This window comes from Phoca vitulina, unplaced genomic scaffold, assembly GCF_004348235.1.
Source record: "Phoca vitulina isolate PV1807 unplaced genomic scaffold, GSC_HSeal_1.0 scaffold28, whole genome shotgun sequence".
Lineage (NCBI taxonomy): Eukaryota > Metazoa > Chordata > Mammalia > Carnivora > Phocidae > Phoca > Phoca vitulina.
In genome coordinates this window covers 21,259,219-21,278,966 of record NW_022589731.1, presented here as the reverse complement: position 1 = coordinate 21,278,966, position 19,748 = coordinate 21,259,219, and the positions used below count along the sequence as shown (strand labels likewise).

General features: G+C 42.5%; 1 protein-coding gene across 3 annotated transcripts in view; it reads right to left on the bottom strand.

Moving 5' to 3' along the window:
* Positions 1 to 1,629: 1,629 nt before the first annotated feature.
* FANK1 (fibronectin type III and ankyrin repeat domains 1) overlaps positions 1,630 to 19,748 on the bottom strand; it is a 101,294-nt gene continuing 83,175 nt past the window's right edge. The window contains exons 4-12 of one of the 3 annotated variants that reach the window (XR_004301678.1): positions 15,459 to 15,540; positions 14,416 to 14,490; positions 13,530 to 13,595; positions 7,765 to 7,930; positions 4,646 to 4,789; positions 4,023 to 4,100; positions 3,853 to 3,897; positions 2,748 to 3,757; positions 1,630 to 2,386 (exon numbers count right to left, since the gene is read on the bottom strand). Coding sequence is in view for 1 of the 3 variants with exons in the window: in XM_032423083.1 (XP_032278974.1) it covers positions 3,704 to 3,757; positions 3,853 to 3,897; positions 4,023 to 4,100; positions 4,646 to 4,789; positions 7,765 to 7,930; positions 13,530 to 13,595; positions 14,416 to 14,490; positions 15,459 to 15,540 (710 nt within the window). In the remaining 2 variants the exon portion in view is untranslated. Of the gene's footprint in view, positions 3,758 to 3,852; positions 3,898 to 4,022; positions 4,101 to 4,598; positions 4,790 to 7,764; positions 7,931 to 13,529; positions 13,596 to 14,415; positions 14,491 to 15,458; positions 15,541 to 19,748 lie in introns of those variants that run through there. The other 2 variants (XM_032423083.1, XR_004301679.1) reach the window with 2 other exon arrangements.

The window sequence follows — 19,748 nt, the reverse complement described above, 5'->3', positions numbered from 1 at the left end:
CTGACAGTCCGGCCCTAAGAGCCTGTTGCATAGGAGAAAAACTAGGAGACAAAACACTGCATATAAAATTGTTATAGCATTCAATAATGGGTAGTGGTAGCCTGGAGATTTACCACACAGTGAAAGGAATTCTCAGTGGGCTTCAGCTCTTCCAGGTCAAATAGTCGAATAGTCTGGAACCCATCCTGATTTTCCACATCATCAGCAAAAAACCTGTCTTACGCTCCCCCTGTGAGTTTCCTTCCAGAAAATAATTTATTCAGTCCTCAATTTAAGCGCAGTTTAAATCCAGACAAAATAATAAATAGCTTGTGATTTTTTCAGTTTCACAAAGCAGCAGAATGACATCCAAGTTCATGGCCTATAAGCAAGCATGTAAGTAGGGCAATGATAGAAAAAAAAAGTATCAAATTAGAAAGACAAAATCCTCTAAGAGTCCAAGGCAGGACGAGGAATGGCAGACCTATCAGGTTGAATTGGGAGGTTGTGGGGAAGACCCATGGTTTGAGCGTGTCTGGCAACTGTTAAGTAAAACTCTTGAACACTAGGCTGCAGGCCACTCAGCACAGCACACTTACAGCTACGAAATAGACCAGTTCCTTAAGTTCATCGTGCTTCGTCCGTTTATAATGCTTCAGTCGGCTAAGTTGTTGTTTTTCCACATACCTTTCACGTTACAGTCTGTTGCTTTTGTACACATTTCTCATATTGGGGTTCTACAGGTAACAACCTGCTATTTCCGTAGAGAAAGCCATTGTTAAGAATATTATATCCAATAAATGGTATCCAGGTAAATATAAAGACGTGTCTCGTTCATTACTGACAATGTCACAAAAATGGGGAAAGGAAAACCCCTTATCTGTATTCTCACCCATTTACAGAGGCACAGGGAAGATCTGGAACAGTCCCTAAGAAACTAAAAAGCGTGGTGGTCAGGGGTCAGGTGCTGTCAGTCCACACAAACCAGTCAGATGACGGCACAAGAAAGAAGGTGTCTCTTAACACACGTGGGGGGCGGGGCGGAGTCAGGGAGGGGGGACCAGATCCTTGTTTTGAACAATGTAAATGTATAACCTATCCAAATCTTTTTTTTTTGAAAACTCACCTTATTTACAAAAGAGAAATTCAAAAAAGCATGTGGGGTAGAAACATGGACACCAGATTTCTCCAGAATGAAAATCTGAGTGTAGTAGAAATTTTTAGATTTTTGAAAAACAATCCAATTTCATAAAGAACTACAGAAAATACAAAGAAAAATAAATACACAGAATGGTAACAAGGGGTCTTTATTCTTACCACCTTCTACCCATATCAAAGCAAGTAGGCAGAAAACAAGTACCTAGAAGACCCCAATTAATAACATACTGTATGTTGGCTAAATGAACATAATAAAAAAAAATAATCAAAATGGATTTGTATCAAATTGAGATACTTCAAACATACAGAATATGCCTTCTTTCAAAGTGCCTCTGAAAAAGAAAGCTATATACACAAACTATGTCAAACTATATATAAAACTAAACTATATATATAACTATTATATGTAACTATATAGATAACTATTATATATAACTATATAAGTGTAACTATTATATATATATATATATAATTTTATATATTAAGCCACAAAGTAAAACTCAAATTCCAAATGGTACAACAAACCATAGGTTGTGTCTTTCGGGAAATTAAAACACAAGTCAAATCACTAATCTCACTAAGGAAAAAGATGAAAAGCACATACACAAAGCATAGGAACATCTAGAATCCAACAGCCCACTGTAAATCAGTGAGAGGTCTCAGGAATATAAGGATGGTTCAATATTTTTAAATCTCATTCAAGTCACCGAATTGACAGATTTTCAGGAAATATGCCATATTAGGATTACCAGGGACACTGAAAAGACATTTGAGAAAACTCAGTATCTATTCCTGAGTTTTTAAAGATCTGAAGAAGGCCGGAAACCACAGGACTCGAGAGATGCGAACATCATTTGTGGAAAATTGAACTCACCTATGGCAAGATCTTATAGGCAGTCATTTTTGGCTAAATTGCACTGCAATAGCAAACCACGAGAGGATTATTTCTTACTCACATCCGGGGGTAAACTCTGGCTCTGGCTCTTACTCGGGGCCCCGGGCTGATGGAGTGCCTGCTCCTGAGTCACAGCTGGTCTTGTGGCAGAAGGAAGCGAGATGGGGGGATTCGTAAAACTTCCGCCCAGAAGGGCAGGAGCCATTTCCGTTACCATTTCATTGACCAAAGTCACCCCATTGTATGGCCAAGGCTTCCGTCAGGAGGATGGGAGGACGTCTCCAGGATTTTGTCAATGAGAAGGGGCATGTGCTCTTGCCACAGATGGGGCTCGTGAACAGGATCTACAACAGACTGAGAAATGAACTGAAGATGAAGGTCAACATTGATCGTGGGGGAAAAAGGGCTGTGAGACGTTGTGACTACACTCTGATTTGGAGAGATTTAAAAAGTTAATCTAGCAAATCTAAAGGAATATGCATTCGTACAAAAGGTAAAACACTCATGAAATGTGTAAAGAGAGGACAATCTATGACCCACAGACCCAGTTCCTGAGGTGGATGTTCTAGAAACTATGGAATAAAGCTGAGAATTGCCAACATCAATAAAATCAACTGTGCTTTGTCTCTGTGCCCTTCCCCCCCAAAGCGTTGGAGCTTTGATGACCTTATAATCGGGCTTCACCTTACAGAGAAAATCCCACTCCCGTGCAGACCTTGGCAGCTGGTCTCCTCCTCGGGCCGAGTTAACCTGCTTCTCTCTGGAGACACAAAATGCATGTGGTCTCCTAGCTCACTTGGCTCACGTTCACGTGCATCTGCTGAGTTCGAGCTCCCGCACACGTGTGTCTAAGCTCCCAGCCGGCAGACCTGGCTGTGGTTAATGCCTACTTGTCTCCAACTATGTGATCAGCATCAAAAACCCTTCTGCTCCGGAGGCGAACCTTAATATACTTCTCTTTGGCACGGTCGTCATCATGCCAGCACGCTGGGTCTTTCATTGTCTCAGGGCATAAGGATATGCAAACACATTCTCAGACAGGTCTGTTCTAGAAAGACTGACCCTCCACCAGACACCTCTAAAAGAGTGGAATCGGAGTCTTGAAATACGTTTTTTTTTTTTTTTTTACTTTGATGTGAGCCCAACAGCTGAGGAGAAAACCTTTCACGTGGCCTCCTGGGCTTCCAGGAGCGTCACTCCAGAAGGGAACCCCGGCCTGACAGCGGGGCCTGGAAGGCCTGAAGGCGGGAGGGGAGGTCATAATTGAAAACACATGAGGGGAAGAATTTCCACAAGGTCCCAGAGTGGCTCAGAGGACAGCTCGGGGGCAGGAGCGGGAAGTGGGAGATCCGTGTCTGTCTGGGCAGCTCCAGGACATAAATATTTGGTTTTGTGTCGAACTCCAAAAGGCGCAAGTGCAAGAAAACATCCCCACGCGGCAGACACCCAATGACAACCCCACAGGCACACGCGCTTAGGTAAAAAAAAAAAGATGTATTTCAAAGTGGGAACAGTTGTACGTCACAAAATTCACTGTGAATCTTCAACTAAATAAATAATCAAATGTATAGCCTCAAAAGACGCGGAGTTTCATCTCTAGCTCAACGGTTGCGTTTTGACGTTGTTTCTCTTGGGCTTTCAAAGTCAGTAGCGCCCTGGTCAGCAGACAGACTACTTCTTTGCCATTTGGGTTCTTTTCCTTTCTTCTAATAAGGAGACCACATTCTAGATAAACAAAAACAGGTGAATGTCATCCAAGGTTTGTGGTTATTTTAAAGTACCATAAAATTAGCCTCAAAAATCCGAAAGAATATTCCAACCTGTCTGTCAAAAACTCTGGCCATTTCTAGGACACCTTTGCCAAACTGAAAGTGAAAACAACAAAAATTACATGTATATAATAATATACAATATATATATGTATGTGTGTGTGTGTGTGTTCTTTCTTCTCCTCCAGGGAAAGGCTTTAGATAAAGATTGAGCTCCTTACCTCATTTTTTACACTTGCATCTGCTCCTTTGTCAAGAAGTAACTGGACTAACTCCTCGTGATTATTTAACACGGCCACCTAAGAAACAAAAGACAGTGGGGTGTGAGCGAGTCTGCCTTCCCCACAGAGGACAAGGCCAGTGGCCAGGGTGGACCCCATGCAGGTGGGCCCGCGGAAATTGCCCAGAGGCTTTCTCAAGAAGGCAGAGTCAGCCAGGACCACTGTGGCCTCGCAGGACAGACACATGCTCTCACTCTGCAGCGAGGCTGAGGGCAAGGGAAACGGAAGCGGAGTCTGCCTTCCTCTGCACTACAATGACATGAGAAACGCTAGGCCAGGCCAGCCCAAGAAAGCAGCGCGTTCTCTGTTGAACAGATCTGTTTAGGATGCTACAGTGGCCTGGGGGCCTGGGGCTGGTAATCCTTAAAGAAATAGTTGTAAAAAGAACAAAAATATTGTAGTGACACTGTCATGCCTTTATTAACAGGCCGGTGGGGAATATATAGACAGCCAAAACCCAGGGCTCATACACAGCTGAATTCACAAGAATTGCCTAATTATAGAAGCAGCTCTGACCTTAATCCCACACACAAAGCCGGGCTGTGCTCTGCAGGGAGGCGTACCATGAGCGGGGTCTTTCCATCTTTATCTCTCATGTTCACGTCTGCTCCAGCTTCGATCAGCACGGAGGCTGCACTCCGGTTTCCAGAGACTGCAGAGACTCTCATGAGTGGGGTCCATCCTGAGCCTGTGTCCACAGCATCTACCTTTATGCCAGAGGAAGAGCTGCTCTTAGTCCAGTGTCTTTTTCCTTAAAAATATTCATCAGAAACTTATAAAGGAACATTCACTTGCGCAAATGCCCCTGAGTTGGATAGCCCATAAGGATTGCGACTTGGTAAATAGGGATCCAGGGAACTGTGCTAAAGTAACATTCACATGCAGTGAGATGCTGTGTTAGGACTTTATAGGGTGCTGAGAGAACCCAGGACATCCCACTGGCATCTTCATCTACATTTGGTTCAAAGGGTTGAAAGATGGGGGCGCCTGGGTGGCTCAGTCGGTTAAGCGTCTGCCTTCAGCTCAGGTCATGATCCCAGGGTCCTGGGATCGAGCCCTGCGTCAGGATCCCTGCTCAGCGGGGAGTCTGCTTCTCCTCCCCTCCCCCCCGCCCCTGCCTCTGCTTGTGCACTCTCTCTCTCTCTCTCAAATAAATAAAATCTTAAAAAAAAAAAATGGTTGAAAGACAGGATAGATAAATGAACCACCCTACTCTTAGCTCCATGTGAAGTCCTGACCTTACTTTGTTTTGATTAAAAAAAAAAAAAGGTGAGGAAAGTTAAAGTTTACTTTGTGTACTTGTAAGTATCTCTGTAAGCAGCTTTAAATCCCTTCTGGAACAAGACAATATATATACACACCCTTATACCTATCAATATGGATTAATTTTAAGGAGAACTACAGGTAGAATCAACACAAAGCAACCAGCTTTACTACATAAATTCCAATCTGAGAAGTTAACCAACCTAATACCTTCTCCAAACTTAATTTGACTCGTAATAAGATGGCCATTTCCCAATAATCCAGTGATTGAAAGCTCTCAAGGTCATGTTTTAAAAGCCACATTCTAGAATATGTGAGCATTGCTTCCTCCAGTTCCAGTGAAGGCCTCACCAATCCATGAAGAATGATACCAAAATAAATATATATGTGTGTGTGTGTGTGTGCACACACACACACACACCCCTAAATTCTGTTACAGAAGAATGATTCAAACATGTTAGTGAAACACCAGAATGGACTAACAAACTAGAAACTGCCAAAGTCCCTGGAATGTTTCAGGTTATTTATATGTATGAGATTATCCATTCAACATCATTAGGATTTGCAGTTCTTTCTCATGCGAATAACAAATAACCTCTGAGCAGCAGACTCCATTATGTTTAAATAATAAAATCATCCCCTTGTTTTACATGGTGCTTTATGCGGTCTTCGGTGAACTTTCACCCCCATTTTCTCTTTTGGGTCTGAGGGTTAAATGGGGTAGGTGCTTTTATTGCTGGTCTACAAGTGATTAAGCCACATCTCCAAGAAGTCAAATGCCTCTCCTGAGGTCATGTGGCTCATGAAATGTAGAGACGGTTCCCCATGCAAGTCGGTCACGGTCAGTAGAAAATCATTATATTCAAGAATGGTGGCCACAACGCCCGGCTTGGCTCCCAGATCCCAACTATTGCCACCCAAACATGGGGTGGCCTCTCTGCCGAGAACACGGAAGCACTCCTGTTGATATCCTCTATCTGCCACCAGCCGACCACACGGAAATCTTTAGTGGCAACATCCATGTAGCTGGAGGGCTACAGAAAAAGATAGAATCTACCCACAAATAAACGTGCACATATCTGAAGCCCAGAAAGTCTATGTTTCCAAAATTACAGTATTTAAATGTTCATGGCAGAGACCTGCCCTTCTTTCAGCAAAGGTCAACCTTCATTTTTAACTACAGACTTTTACTGGGACCAAAGCATGAGCAGAGTTCATCATAAACCAAACAAGACGACGGTGGCTCTCACCACCACACAAGGCAAGTGGGGCCCCGCCCTACCACTGAGGCCCACATGTTAATCCTTCCGACCTCTTGTGCATGTTTCTAAAAGAAAAAAAAGAAAAGAAAAGAAAAAAAAATAAGAAATGTAATAAAAGGGAATTATCTTAACCACTGAGGTTTTTCCTTCAAAGGGCCCTTTCTTCAGCCCTCTGCAGGCAGCAGTGGGAACCAGTGAGACCCCACAATTGCTAAAAGCCAGGCTTTCCCTCAATCACACTCCAGAGACAAGCTAGAACAAATCAGCTAACATCTTCCAGGAGACATGACTCTTCTCAATTTGAGTGTATTTTCCAGGTCATCAGTTTAATTTCTCCATACTCTACACCATCTGGCAATCTCAATTAAGATAGCATTTTGTTTACCATTCCTTATTTCCATGCCTTGAAATTTTTATTTAACTTCTTTCGAGTCTTGAACTAAAGTTCTCAAAGTTATCAGCCGTTACTGTAATTGAGCTAATTCTGTTGACTCATCTTCAAACAGCTATAGAAGTCCAAACAACGCCGGTTCTGTTTGCTAAATCACATCTGCACCATCTGATAACACGAGACCAGAAGGGCACCCAAACGCCTGCTTCAAGGTGAAGGCACGAGGGGCTGAAATGCTCTGTTTGTGATATGGTCAGTTTGCTCTTGGGAAAGGTTTTGTAATGGCTAATCTTTAAAGCAAACCACAAATAAAAATAGTCTCATTCTAAGAGCAGTAAGAAGCACTATGGCTTTAAGAGTTCTTGACGTCCTGTGTCTCCAGGACTTAAGCTAGCATCCCATCCATGGCAGGTGCTCAGTAAAGCTTTGTGGACAGATTGAATGAAGAGACAATGAGTGAATGAGCAAAGGCATAAACAAAGTAGAAGCATCATCAGGTCCACCTCTGGAGTCAGCAGTTTCTTTTTTCCTACACGAGACAAACCTCCGTGATGATCTGAAGCCTCACTATCACATCAATTCTATAATGACCTTTTCTCCCCAGGGCTTCAGGAACCTTCTTACTGGTAAGTCAAAGAACTTTCTGCAGCATTTCTAAGTTCAGCTAATCAAAGGCATCCACATAAGGCTCTGCTTCTCCTAAACCCTGTGGAACGGCACTGCAAGGTCTTAATGACACGTGTGGCTGAGAAGGAAGATCCCGTACCTCACAGCCATCTTTTATCATCCACTCAATCACATTGCAGTGGCCTCCATCTGCAGCCCAGTGCAGAGCCGTGCAGCCTCCTAGGTCTCTGGTCTCCCAGGAAGCGCCGTGTCTTCGGAGATATTTCACAACATCTAGGTGTCCCGCGTAGCATGCAAGCATCAGACTGCAACATAGGGAGGAAGCAGCAATAGCTCTAAGTACAGTCGCCAAACTCAGGTCCCTGTTTTACTCTGCCTGGTTTAAACCAAGAAATCCTGATGTGAGTAGAAAAGCCATGAAAATTATTCATATGAAATGTCGTGTCCATCAGCTCATAGACGGATAAACAAAATGTGGCATATCCGTAGGACGGAATATTCTTTGGCCATAAAAAGGAAAAAGAAATACTGATATTATGCCACTACATGAATGAACCTTAAGACATTACGCTAACTAAAAGAAGCTGGACACAAAAGCCTACATATTGTAGGATTCTGTTTACGCGAAATGCCCAGGGGAGGCAAATCGACAGGGACAGAACTGGCAGGTTAGTGGGTTCCAGGGGCTGGGAGAGAAGAAACGGCAAGTGCCTGCCGGTGAGCACAGGGCTTCTTCCTGGGCAGATTAAGAATGTTCTGGAATTCGACCATAGAAGCAGTTATATAGCATTGTTAATTTATTCTTTAAGTGCCAAGTTTTAAAGGAGTGTGTGAATTTATCTCAGTTAAAAAAGGGGATCACTGTAAATTGAGTAAAATATTGGATTTAAAAACATCCACGAGCCTGTGAAGATATTCTCAAAAGATAAGAGGGGAGAAAAATACTCATTTGACATTACGATAGATGGCTATTAAGTCAATTCCATACTCTAAATATTAGTATGTAAAGAAACTAATTAAACATTTACTCTGCCTTTATAGAATAAAAGGTAGTCCATCCTCAATTGATGAGGGAAAGCCCTTTTCACCCAAGCCTGCCAGCTCATCAATATGGAAGAAATTATGGAATTAGAAAATCACACTTTTGTAGTTCCCAATTAAATAATTGATCTGGGCAAGGACCATCAGTGGATACTAAAATTATTGGGTAAAAGGTTAACGGAGAACAGAATATTCACACCATGATTACCCCCATAGGTTATTTGCTAATTTCAGTGGGAAACTATATCTTGACGAAGGAGAGATTTAGCAGCCACACTCTAACCAAATGATCAAACCTAGAATCACCAACTGTGGGACAGCATGCGTTCCTGATGGATCCAGCCTGGAGCCACAACACCAGCTCATAAGTGTTCTTGCTAAAAATGTTAACCGGCTTCAAATCAAGCCTTTAAACCTAATTGTAACTTTATTGGCAATAAAGGGACGAATGAACAAGTTAAGCACCGCCTCCACAACTAGGAGACAATTAGGCAACTCAAGAACATAGGGCATTCTATAGGATAATTGGTCTGGTCTCCTCAAAAAGTCAATGCTGGGAGGAAAAAATATTTAAACCAAAATAATGGATGGAGGACCAGGCTAGAATAAAGGAGACTAAACAGAACCACCAGAGGCAACGTGTGAGCCTTAGTTGGATCATGGTCTTGTCCCCATCCCCCCAAATAGAGCCATGTAGACCTTCTGGAGGACAAGTGGGGAGACTTGCACAACTAGGGCATCAATGATGTCAGGAAATTAGTGTGAAGTGTCTTAGGTGTGACGATGATAGGGCGGTTATGCGGGTCAACGTCCCTGCTTTTAGAAGATAACATACTGAAATATTGAATGAAATATTGAGGAATATGATGCCTATTAACCTTGAAATGGGTAAGTAGGGAGAAAAAAGCTAATAAAAATGTAGAAAGAGAAGCAAATAGGGCAAAATGTCAACAGCTGCCAAACCTAAGTGGTGAGAATACAAAATATACCGTACTATTCTTTCAACTTTTCTAAATGTTTGAACTTTTCAAAATAAAGAGTTGAGTGGGGTGGGTGATGGGGGCAGCGAAGGAAGTCTTTCCAGTAGGGAAATTCTACAAAGCTCTCTGAGTGATAAATAGAATGTCCAGCTCTGAGGCCCAAACCTGAGCTGAGCTGGAGTGGAACCCGATGTCCACATCTCTGTATCCTTACGTAGGCCTTCATTTCTTGGAAACTCCTGGTAGAGACAAACATGGCCCTTCACCTGCCCAGGGTTTGAGGTGCTTGCTTCTGATGCATATTGCCAGATGCTTAATGCAAATGTTTAAGGCTCCCTTTAGATGCACTGCTTTCTAGAGAGGTTATGTCAATTTACAGTTTTTTCGATTGCACCTAAAAGTGTCCATTTTACTCACCTAAACCAACACTACTATCATCTTTTAATTAACAATAGGACAGTAAGGTTTTAATTTTTTACTACTAGCACTTTTGCATATTAAATTTTTAATTTATTCTGCTATGAATTGTCTTTGTGTAAACTGTTCTTTTCTACTGTGTATCTTGGGGGGATAGGTATGTGTATCTTCTCTATATTAAATATGCCAGTCATTTGTCTATAATATATTTGCAAATCTCTCCCCAGACTACCCTTAACTTTGTAATTAATTTTTAAAAATGTGTTATGTACTTTTAATCTTCTCCTTAGTGATTTATTTCAATGATTTTGCCTTTCTCATTATAAGATCAGATAGACATATGCTGTGGTTTCTATGGTTCTTTTACATTTAATTCTTAAATCATCTGGAGTTTATTTTGATGCATGCTATAGAAGACCAGAATTTAACTTTTTTTTCTTCATATAACCTTTCCTAACATCTTCCTCATTAGTTTGTGTTGCTCCCATCATCACGTACTAAGTTCTGACGTACATGAAGAACTATTTCTAGTTCATTCTATACATCTTTTTTTCAATTATTTGTACCGATCTCATACTACATTGATTACTATAAGTTTATAAGGCATTTTAATAACCGTCAAAAGTCTTTCCACATCTCTCTTCAACAAAGTTAATAGCTGGTGTCATCCATTTGTTCTTCCAGGTAAATTACAAAACCATTTTGACAGGCTCCCAAGAATAATTCCATTTGAGGCTATGCTGGATCTATATATTCATTTAGGAAAAACTGAAAATTTTACAGCCTTCGATCTTGCCATTCTGGCATATGGTATAGGTCCCTTTTAAATCTTTAAATCTTTTAACCTAATTTTTATAGGTTTTTTTATACAAAATTTCTCATTTCTGTTAGATATTATTTATTCTATTTCCCTCATTATATTTATTAACTGATTATTGCTGTTATTTAAGGAAAAAAAATTTTTTTTTTGTTAAATAGTAGCTAGCCACTTTACTAAACCTCCTTATTAAGTCCAAGTATTTGAAAGCTGATTCACTTGGGCACTGTGAGAAAGGAGCCATGCCTCTTACTCCCATTTCATCTCTCACCAGGTTGACCAGCACTCCAAAATACCAATCATGAAATAACAAAATATAATGTGGAGTTACCATATGCCAGGCACTGTTTTACTCACTTTTCTTGTATTAACTCGTTAAACATTCACAATTCTACAAGTACTTCTATTATCCCCATCTTGTAGATGGGGAAATTGAGGCCCACAGAGGTTAAGTGACCTGCCCAAGGTCATACACCCTGACCACAGGGGAATCTGGATTTGACATCCAACTATCTGGTTCTCAATCACTCCTATGGACTTCACTACTAACTTTTAAAAGGAATCTGTCAATACTAGGAATGATACTGGCTGATCATCTGAAATGATAAACAAGCTTTTAGGATGCAATCAAAGGATTCACTCCATCAGCAGAGGTTAGTCCTCCTATGCACCAGACGCTGTTACCAGGACTGAAAGCATCCTGTACTTTAAAAGAGTAAGATATTTTAACTAATAAAAGGTGCTGAGTTCACCCAATTTTTGTTTTGCATCTACACATACAGAGGTTTTCACCTTTGGTCTACTAATGGGAAGCATTAAGAAATTTCCTAGTCTAGACATCCTTACCGTCCTGCATGATCCTCCAAGTTAGGATGGAAGAGACATAAATACCTGTATGCATATAAACATATGAAGAGATTTCTTTCTCTCTCAGACTTCAGCAGTAAGGTTATCCTCTGGGATATTCCAACTATCCCTCTGTTAAATAAGTTATCTACAATCCTAACCTACAATCCTCACAAGCTCATGGGCACAACAGTTAAGCCACAGAGTCTATTTCATAGATAATCCCTTAATAAGTTTTCTAACTTCTTGCATGGATATTGGTTGTTTTAGATTTTGTGTCTTTTTGTGAAGATTTACATGTCCCCAGAAAACGTACCATCGAAAAGATAATTTCAGTGAAATTATCACATCTATTAGCGTAGACACAGCACACCATTTCCTTTTTACATTTAGATTTCCTCTATCACCACTGTTATGTACCCTTCCAAAAGTCTATTTTTTTCTTCTTAAATTTCCAAAAGATTTTCTCTACAGCCACGGCCATGTAGCATTTCTAAATTCTGATTTTTTCTTCTTAGATTTATAAGCAATTGGTCCATTTTATTGTATAAGCTTTTTTTTTAAGCAGCTCTTACATCTTTTGTTCTTATATGTTTCAACAATCTTCCTATTTTCTAATCAATTTCTTTTCATTCTTTCCTCTTTCCTACCCCTCAAGGTTATTTTCTTTGTCCTTTTTAAGTTGGTATTATTCTTTTTCAAACTTCTTGAGTTGATGGCTTAACTCCAAATTAACCTAAGAGTTACATGGAAAACTCCCTTTTAAATTGTTAAATGATTTTTTAAAGATTTTTATTTATTTATTTGAGAGCGAGAGCATAAGTGGGGAGCCCCAACACGCTCGTGGCTTCATCCCAGGACCCTGGGATCATGACCTGAGCCGAAGGCAGACACTTAACCGACTGAGCCACCCAGACGCCTCAAACTTTTAAATGATTTTTTGTAATGTTATTTAAAATCTATTACTGTGTGTGTTCAGAGGGTGTAGCAGGTAGGCTTTCTGAGCTCAGAAATGTACACTTTCCTTGTGGCCCACCAAAAGTGACCTGTGTTTTTGTAGCTACTGTTTAGATACTAGTTTGCAGGGTGCACACCTTTGAGCTGTATGTACCACGTGATTCTAAGCTCCTGGAGCAAAACCCCTGCATTTTCTGTGTTGTTCTACCCAAGCACCAAGCACAGAGCCTGGCATGTGGTAGCCATTCAACAAATCCTGGTTGATTAGAACGAATCAGTTAATTAAACCTAATACTAGAATACTGATTATTTTTAAGTCTTTGTAGAGCATTCCTTCATCTGTCTGAATATAGGTTTCCAACTATCATGCTCTTTTTGTCAATTTCTCCTGTGCTGCACTCCATGCTTTCACTGCAGGGAAGATCTTGGGGTCGTAGCTTTGATTGTGACTGTTGTGTGCTTCTTTGGGAACACCTAAGAGTCTTAGTTAAGAGAGTTAGGCCAAGTGTAAGAAGAGCCCTGGCGGGGGCCCCAAGTCTCACAGACACAGCCCAATGCCCAGCACGGCGCTGGTGATGGCTCCCAGTCACAGAGCACCTAGCATGTGCCGGGCACTGAGCTAGGGCAAGTGGATGCTGTAGAAAGTATAGCCCACTCCATTCCTGTGGAATGAAGGAATAAGTGAACAAATGAATAAGCCAGGCTTTGTTCATCGACATCTTTCCTTTGGGATACAGTCCTGTCAAAAGAAGCTGCTGCAAATATTTGGATTAAATCAAAAACCATCTGGGCCCAAGTCTGGTAACCAAAGTCTGGGAACATTTTGGAGCATGTCCCACCACCCACCTGTCCTTGCCACTTCCGTTCTTCAGATTCACATCCGTGCCATTAGAGATGAGGATTTTCACAAGCCTGAAGGAAACAAATTGGAAGGTAACTTGGATACACAGCTTTGAGGGGTAGGAACCCACAATAATGCGGGAATGATGCACAGCACCATATTGAAGACACATCTCCACACTTTCTTTTCTGCCTTCAGAGGGCAGCTGGCTTCAAAGACAGGACATTATTAAACCAGAAAACTACCTCTTCAACATCAAAAAAAGGGGGGGGGGGCCTTCTCCCTCATATGAATTATTCATTGAAAACAAAATATACCACACAAAACACATTGTTCTGTTGAGCTAATTCACTGTCACCTTAATGACCATTTTAATATATTTCCAAATGGCAGCATTTAATAAGATATACATCTTTTTTTTCAAAATGGCACTTTAGTATTAAATATGATTATAAAATAAGCCATTAGTGTGTATGCTTCTTTGTGGCATAGAGATAATCATATCCGTGAAAATTATATCTTAGCAACCTCTCAGGGAAGTTTGTTTTCCAGAATTAATATCCTTCCCCCCTTTTTAAATATAAAATATTTATATTTTAAATATATTTTATTTATGGGACATATAAAATATATTGCAAAATATAATTAAGTGGCTACCTCTCTTCCTCACCATAGGATTATATATTTTTACATTCTCTGCCGCATGGTATAGAACTTCAGGATTCAAACAGCCGAGTTTTTGTGCAGCCCGTACGTGGTACAGTTTCGGAAAGCGAGAAGAAGGGGCCCTCCTGCACACACACCTTTTCCCCTCCCATCCGTGCTCTGACCGGAGCCTCTGGGCGAAGTGGAAGGTTCAGCCACTTAGAGATAAGAAAGGAGGAGGCCTACCTGGTGTAGCCTTTCTGGGCCGCGACCATCAGAGCAGTAAAGCCAAACTTATTGGGAACATCAACCTTAACATTTCTTGGGGAAAAACACAGAGAAAAGAGATTAACATGCTCGGCATGGCTCCCGGTAGATTCACAGCTGAGGTCTCTTGCAGGACACAGGTGGCTAAAATGATTCATTTTCCCGTAAATTCCAATTTCTTCTGGGCCATTAAGTTTCTCTTGTCTTAAACGGCCCTGCCTAATATTTTTCAAGGATCCAAATTCACAAGGAGAGAAACTGCTGTAGTTTCGCTTAAAACAGGCCCTCCCTTCAACTCAAAACCATGATGTGAGCAGATAAAACACTGGGACGAGCCCCACCCCCTTCTAGAGCAGAGGACACAGGAGTGTAGACACTCCGCTCCGCTGTGAGCCTGGACTGGGGGAGGCCTGCATTTCTCCCCTGATGCAACTGGAGGAAGAAAGCAGAGCTCTTAAATACCAGCTTAGAAGCGCTGGCTTTTTGTAGGATCCTTCTCTCCTCCAACTTATGAGCCCTATTCGCAAAAGGACTGGTCTTCTAAGCTACTCAAAACTACCGAGTCAAGAAGAATCTAAGTAACATCGTTTACTTTGCATTAGGAGGCAGCTTCAAATATCCCACGGCAGCAAATGTATTTGCTACTGTTCTTCTAGTGTTTTACCAACCTTTTGAATCAGAAAACGCTGATTTAATGATTCCTTAGATAGCTGCGGGCACCTGGGGGTGAAATTTGCCTAAACGCTATGGCGTATAAACAAGAGTCAGAAATTATTTCTGGGAATAGGATACCCAGATTTCTACTTTTCATTTTCAATTTTCATTAGATAATTACAAAATCTAGCATTTGCACAGGGCTAAAGGTCATCTTTGCTGACTGTGCTGGACTCACACCAGTCACTGGAGATCTATTTTGGAGCAATTTCAAAGGCATGGAAAATTGGGGGGAAATAAAATAAGTGCAATTCCATGCACTTGCTGGGCGTTAAAAATTTTTAAACTTTAAGGCAGGGCTCTCTCACCCTCCTTGAAGTATTCGAACCAGCAAATCTTCATCATTCACATTGACAGCTCGGTGAAAGTGCTCACTACTTATGGGTTCTCCTGAAGAAAGAAGATGGAAAACGGTCATCCGAAGTCGAATGAAAGAAGATTCATTCTGGCTACGCACCTCCCACAGCCTTGAGTAGGTGTTCACGCTCCCCTCCAAGAAGGCACTTGGCCATTCAGAGAAGTATAGCTTACATTTCCTATTCCACTTCTCTCACTGAGAAAGACCTTGTTTCCATATCTTAAGAACATTCAGATTGTCCTCAGGACTTGGGATATTCTCAAGTTATAAAAGTACTGCTTTGCGAATAGTATTTTGATAGGTGAAAATAATCCTTCCAGATTTCCTAAGACTTACTAAATGTCTCTTACAAGCAAGGAAAGGCCCCACCATCGTCGCAACACGCTGGTTTTGTTTGCCAGAGAGTCACTAAACTACTTGAACAAATGACAAAAATAAATTGTTGTAACATTTGACATACAAAATTTCAGTGCTTCCCAGGAAGATAACATTCATGTTGGCCTTGTCTCCCGGAGCTTCGGGGGGTGGGGGGCAGGAGGAGCTCATTCACAGAGGGGGAACGCCGTGAGAAAGCCTGATTATGGGGGAGAGACTGCCAGGCAGAGAAGAGCAAGGAGGAGCTGCAAGGTACTCCAGGAACAAGGGGACGTGGGGCAGAAGGGAGGGCGTCCCTTTGTGCGGGGGGGGGGGGGGACCTTAGCTCCTCAAGGAGGAGAACAGGAAGGGCAGAAAGGAGCAGAGTGTGACAATAAAGTGCAAGTGAGAGAAGCCCGTCTTTCAGGGCTTGCTTCACATTCTGTGAGTTTCTAATCGTTTGAATGATTCAGCGTAAATGGAACACACGTGAAGCACTTAGCAGAGCACCTGGCGTGTCCTAAATGCCCGGGTCTGCTGTGAGGCGGTGGGAAGGGCAGTGGTTGCTGTCCTTATCCCCACCGTTCCCAGGCCCAGCCCCTCACAAGCTGAGCGTACCTACCTGAGTGGGTCTCTTCCATTCACTCAACAAATGTTTACTGAGTAACTCACATGCCCAGTCTCGACGCTGAGGGTCCCAGGGAGAACAAATCAAGCATGTTCCTCTCCTTTGCCATTTACACCATAGCACCTGCTTCCAACCTATCATCGTCTTAAACCCTGAAAGAAAACACCCATCTCCTACCCTGTCCTCCCACTTTGCCCCCGAGACTGCGTCCTGGGGTTTCACCTACCCCTCACCGCCCTCTTCCAGGCTGGCCTCCAGAGATCCCCTGGCCAGCGCCCCCAGGTGGGGAGTGAAATTCCCTGTTCCTGCACCTATGGTAAAAAAACTCTCTGGGACGAGACCTTGGAGCTGACTGGAACTGGGGATTATAAACTCAGTACCCATCTGGGTCAGGTAGATACGCTAGGAAAAACTCCTGGGCCCTGGAGCCACTTTTCTACTTGTTTCCTTGGAGGATTTTAGCTGGGCAAATTATAAACCAGGAAACCGGGGGACAGAAGAATGTAGTGATCACTAGCAGAATGACCTCTAGCTGATACCCTTCTTCTTCTGGTAAAAAAATAAATTTAAGCCAAGTGAAAACTGTTTTTGAAATAACAATTTTGTCTGCTAGTGCTTGCCAATCTCCTAAAGATTTTTTAGCCACACTGTACTTCCTTTTCATCATTCCACACATATTTTTAGACCAAAAGCTTCAAATAAAAGTATCACGATAAACTGTCAGAGGGCAAGGCCCACCGCTTTCCCTGGCCTTCTGAGGACAGATCATGCCTAGCCTGGTGGTTCCACTGGGGGGCTATGGAAGGGAGCAGGGTTTTGTATACCCCCTGCCCCAACACCACCACCACCACTAAGAGGACATTTGGTAAAGCCTGGAGACTTTTTTGGCTGTCACACCTTAAGGGTTCATGCTACTGGAGTCTAGTGGGTAGAGGCCAGGGATGTTGATAAACATCCTACAGTATACACGATGAGAATTATCCAGCCCTCAAATGTCAAAAGTGCCAAGACTGGGAAACCCTGGGCTAGAATAGTATGGACTTAAAATGATCTATTGAGTGACGCATCCCTACTTTAGTGGACAAACTAAACCCATGGAAAGTTTCCCTCCCTTCTCACTTCCCAGAAGGGAGGGAAGAGTGGGATAGTGGTGGTATATCCCACCAAACAGCCCCCTCTTGTGACTCTCAAACTTCAATTGCCACTAAAAATACAACTAATTTGCATAGAATCATCTAGAAGGACATAGGAAGCTCATCCTATTTCTACTCAATTTTAAAATATGGCATCCTAACTCAAGTCTTATTAACTAAGCTCTATCTAGGACTCGACACAATGCTTTTTCGGTTCTTCAGACCACAAAACTGAGAGCCGGGAAGGCTGAGTGAGTAGAGCTCACACCGAGTCTTTCGTGACGCCACGCTCCTTCCTGGGGTGTTTTAATACATGCCGAGGTGGCTGACCAATCCGTTCTGTGCTTCCAACCTTATGACACTTGGAAAATAAGCAAACTGCTTAAATAAACAAATATGATCCCCCTGCACAAAGTGTTAAATGAAAGGGGACACTAAAGCCTAAAAGCTTCAGAAAAGTGCTAATTTCTTAAGACTTTAAAGAACGTTCTAAAGGCACATGCAGTATCCCCGCGTATCTCTGCGCCGACCCACCTCCAACGCACATCATCTGTCCTACCCAACCAGTCCAGCCCTCCCAATGGGGGGCGCTTCCTGCCGCATCCTACCCAGGAAGCTCTGCAGCTTGCAAATATTGGAAAGTGAAATAAGTTCATTTTGTGCTTAGAGGCTTAAGGACTATGCGCAGCAAAGACCGGGGTATTTTGATAGTAGGACATAATTTAAATGAATGCATTGCCCTATTCCAGCTTCTGCAAAGGTAATCAATGCCCTCATAACTTAATCTGAAAACAAAAGGACATCTCACGGAAGGGAAGGAACACAGCACAATGGTTAATCTATTCCTTGTTTGCAGAGTTTCTGCAAAAGGAAGCAATAAGTATCATTCGGGGCATAAACGCTCTTTCTCAGCATTAACTCATTAACCCCTCTCAGACCACTGCCAGGAAGGCAATGAGGTACTGAGGATTAGCACCAGACCAGACATGGATCAACCAAGGCACACAAAGGTCTCCGTTTATGTGAATCAGACAGAGGAACAATGAAAAGGCTCCTCTTCGCAGAGCAGAGCAGAGAAGTCCTTTCTCCCTCCCACTATAGGCAGGAGTCACAGAGAGAGGAAATTCCAGGGTGAGCCAAACGTTCCACTCCTCCTACCCATGAATCCTCGAAGACTGGTGGGCCTGGCCCAGGGGACTGCCATCAAGTGCAATTGAATACAAAAAAGGCAGGCTTTGCCTCTGTGGGTTTGTTTGGCTAATGTTTACCCTGAGTGTTGCAACAACAAATACTGAATCGGTGCTGCCCGTGGGGAGGATGTCCAGGAGTGCCTGCCCTTGCATCCCCACTGGATGGAACTCATCAGGTAGGGCCAGGGGAGGGGACACCCAGGAGGGGAAAGCCATCCCCATGGTCTGTAAGAGGGTCATTTAGTGGCAGATGTGCCCACAGATATTATAATGTGGCAGTTAACACCTTTCTGGGTGGAATTCAGGTCTCTGTTAGAAGCAGTGAATAAATGATGAGCTCATTGGAGGAGAGATTTGCCAATTAACAAGCAGCAGCTGCTTGTCTCTTTTTAAGGGCCCAACTGATTAAAATTGTATGCCTCATTTAAGCAAGAGACTCATGTACTTTACCTGGAATTAAAAAAAAAAAAAAAAAGGCTGAGCATCCTTTATTCAAACAAAGTACATGCTTTCGTGATTCATTAAAAACACTTTCAAACTGAATGCAAATGATCAACCCACAGAAGCATTTTTTACTTGTTTTGGAAAATATGCCCATTTTTAATTCTTTGTTTAGCATGATCTACCTCCTTGAGGGAGTCTGCTTTGGATATTATAAATCTAATAATAGCATAAGGGAGCAGCAACCATCAGGAAGAGGGACTCTTGCCACCTGGGAGAGCCCCCTGAGGCTGAGAGTCTGTCTCTTCCGCGGCACAGCACTGTGACCAGACCACGAAACTCGCAGGAAGCCCGGTTCGCGGGTCATCACCAGGAACCACGTCTCCATCACACCCTGGTCCCTGCAGGAGGTCTGGCCTAGTGACCCACGGAAGCCACGGACTGCAGTCACAAATGCCCTGGGCCCCCGGACCAGGTCTCCGTGGCTCCCTCTC